Source organism: Chinchilla lanigera, unplaced genomic scaffold, assembly GCF_000276665.1.
Source record: "Chinchilla lanigera isolate Chin_1 unplaced genomic scaffold, ChiLan1.0 scaffold00048, whole genome shotgun sequence".
NCBI lineage: Eukaryota > Metazoa > Chordata > Mammalia > Rodentia > Chinchillidae > Chinchilla > Chinchilla lanigera.
Window position 1 is genome coordinate 9,566,582 of NW_004955449.1, and position 1,861 is coordinate 9,568,442.

Sequence of the window (1,861 nt, forward strand, 5' to 3'; positions counted from 1 at the left end):
CTAAATCCCCAGCCCCTGTATTTCTATATTTATAAATATATATCATTGGAAATTAAATCATGTAGAGAGCACCATTTGTCAATTTAAATAAAATTGTGTGCAATTGCTACTTATTTACAATCAAAGTAACTTTGTTTTGTTTTTTCAATTGTTTTTGGTCTTCTTTTTTGTGCTCTTACACTGAGATTTTGTTTGTAATAATTTTTGCCCAAGGTATAAATTATGTAATATAATGGATTTGCAAAAAGAGATATTACAAAATGTGTATCCATTTCAACATATATACACACATATGGTGGTCTGATCTCACTCTTTGTCTTTTTTTAAGGAACCACGGCATTTGCAGTTTTTCAGTGAATTTGGCAATAGTGATGTTTATGTGTCAGTGGCAGGCAAAAAAAACCATGGAGCACCAACTAGCTATGGATTCTGCTTTAAGGTACAGGCTTAATATTTTGATAGATGAATAAAACAAGCCTCAGCCTTTTAGGTAAGCTTGAGTTTCTTTTAATTTCTTTTTAAAAGAGACAGCTTTCTCATATATAGGAGAATTTTAGTGGCTTTTATTTCAACAGGTATTACCTTCGAGATATGCATTAACGATAAACAATGTGCTGTGGCCTTCTAGCCTAACAAAGCAGGAGGGCCCCGAGACCTGAAAATGCTCTGTGCAGAAGAAGAGCTGAGTAGGACCTGCTGGGTGACCGCCATTAGATTGCTTAAGGTAATCTTGCTGGAAGCATGCATTTCTATTAAATGCTGTGAGCACCATAAAAGTTTACCAATATCTGTGTTCTGAAATGTGAACATTCACTATGAATTTGTGTGGCAGAAGAAGAAGAAGAAAAGGAAGGAAAAGAGGAATCTTACCAAATGTGTGTATTTATTTTAATCTAAAAGATAAACATTTGCAGAGTAAAATGGAATAACCTAACGCATGTACCTTTTGGTTGTGGAGCAGGTAGTCCTTTTCTGGCAATGCTCTGAATTTTATTTTGCAATATAATGAATAAATGTCTCCTGTATACAGCTTGGTGGGCTTTTATAAAACATTGGCATCAGTGCAGCGTGAAATGTGTTCTAAAATGTGCCCAGCTGGATATGTTTAGCGCTATTGTTCTGTGTACTATTTAAATGTTTTATAAGTTGCTCTCTAGTGTAATAAGTAGAACTAAAATTACTGAGTACACTTCTCTATGAATATATTTTAAAACATCCACTTAGGTGTACTGTATAAGTTATAACTTCCATAAGTATGTATTATTAAAGATAAATAATATGTTCATAAACATTTAGAAATGAATAAAAATGCTCTAAATATATATGCATGTAGGAAAGAAAAAGAATTGATGCTGAGACTTTATTAAAGGCACATATTTATTTTTGAAATTTATATGCCAGTAAATTCAATAGAACTTTGAATTTAGAATTATAAAAATGATCAACCATTTCCTTTTGAAGACAACACTTTGGTAGTCACAGCTGGGGTAAAAATTGTGAAAACCTTTTCCATTTTGAAAAGGTACAAATGAAAGAATGTGCCTCTTCATATTAGTCAGTATCTTGTTTCTGCTGAAGTCAACAATATGCATAACTTACCATTCTTCTTAAGTCTTTAAACTATAGGCTGTTTCCAGGATTTACTATCACAAACCGTACAGTTATAAACTTGGTTGTACATCTATTGGTGTGGAATGGTGCTTTTAATTCTTTTGGGAAGATACCAAGTAGGGGAATAGGTAGGTCAAATGGAACCTCTAGTTTTAATTTTTTGAGGAATCTCCACACTGATTGCCAAAGTGGATGCACCAGTCTGCATTCCCAACAACAGTGGAGAAGGGTCCCCTTTTTCTCACAGCCA

At 33.5% G+C, this 1,861-nt stretch overlaps 1 protein-coding gene across 1 annotated transcript in view; it reads left to right on the plus strand.

Annotated features, from left to right (window-relative positions):
• Window positions 1-1,861, plus strand: part of Grb14 (growth factor receptor-bound protein 14) — a gene marked incomplete at its 5' end in the record, with an annotated part of 122,796 nt that overhangs the window by 99,818 nt on the left and 21,117 nt on the right. Inside the window, 2 exon segments of the mRNA XM_013518791.1 lie at window positions 329-439; window positions 629-724. Of these exon segments, the coding sequence (XP_013374245.1) occupies window positions 329-439; window positions 629-724 (207 nt within the window).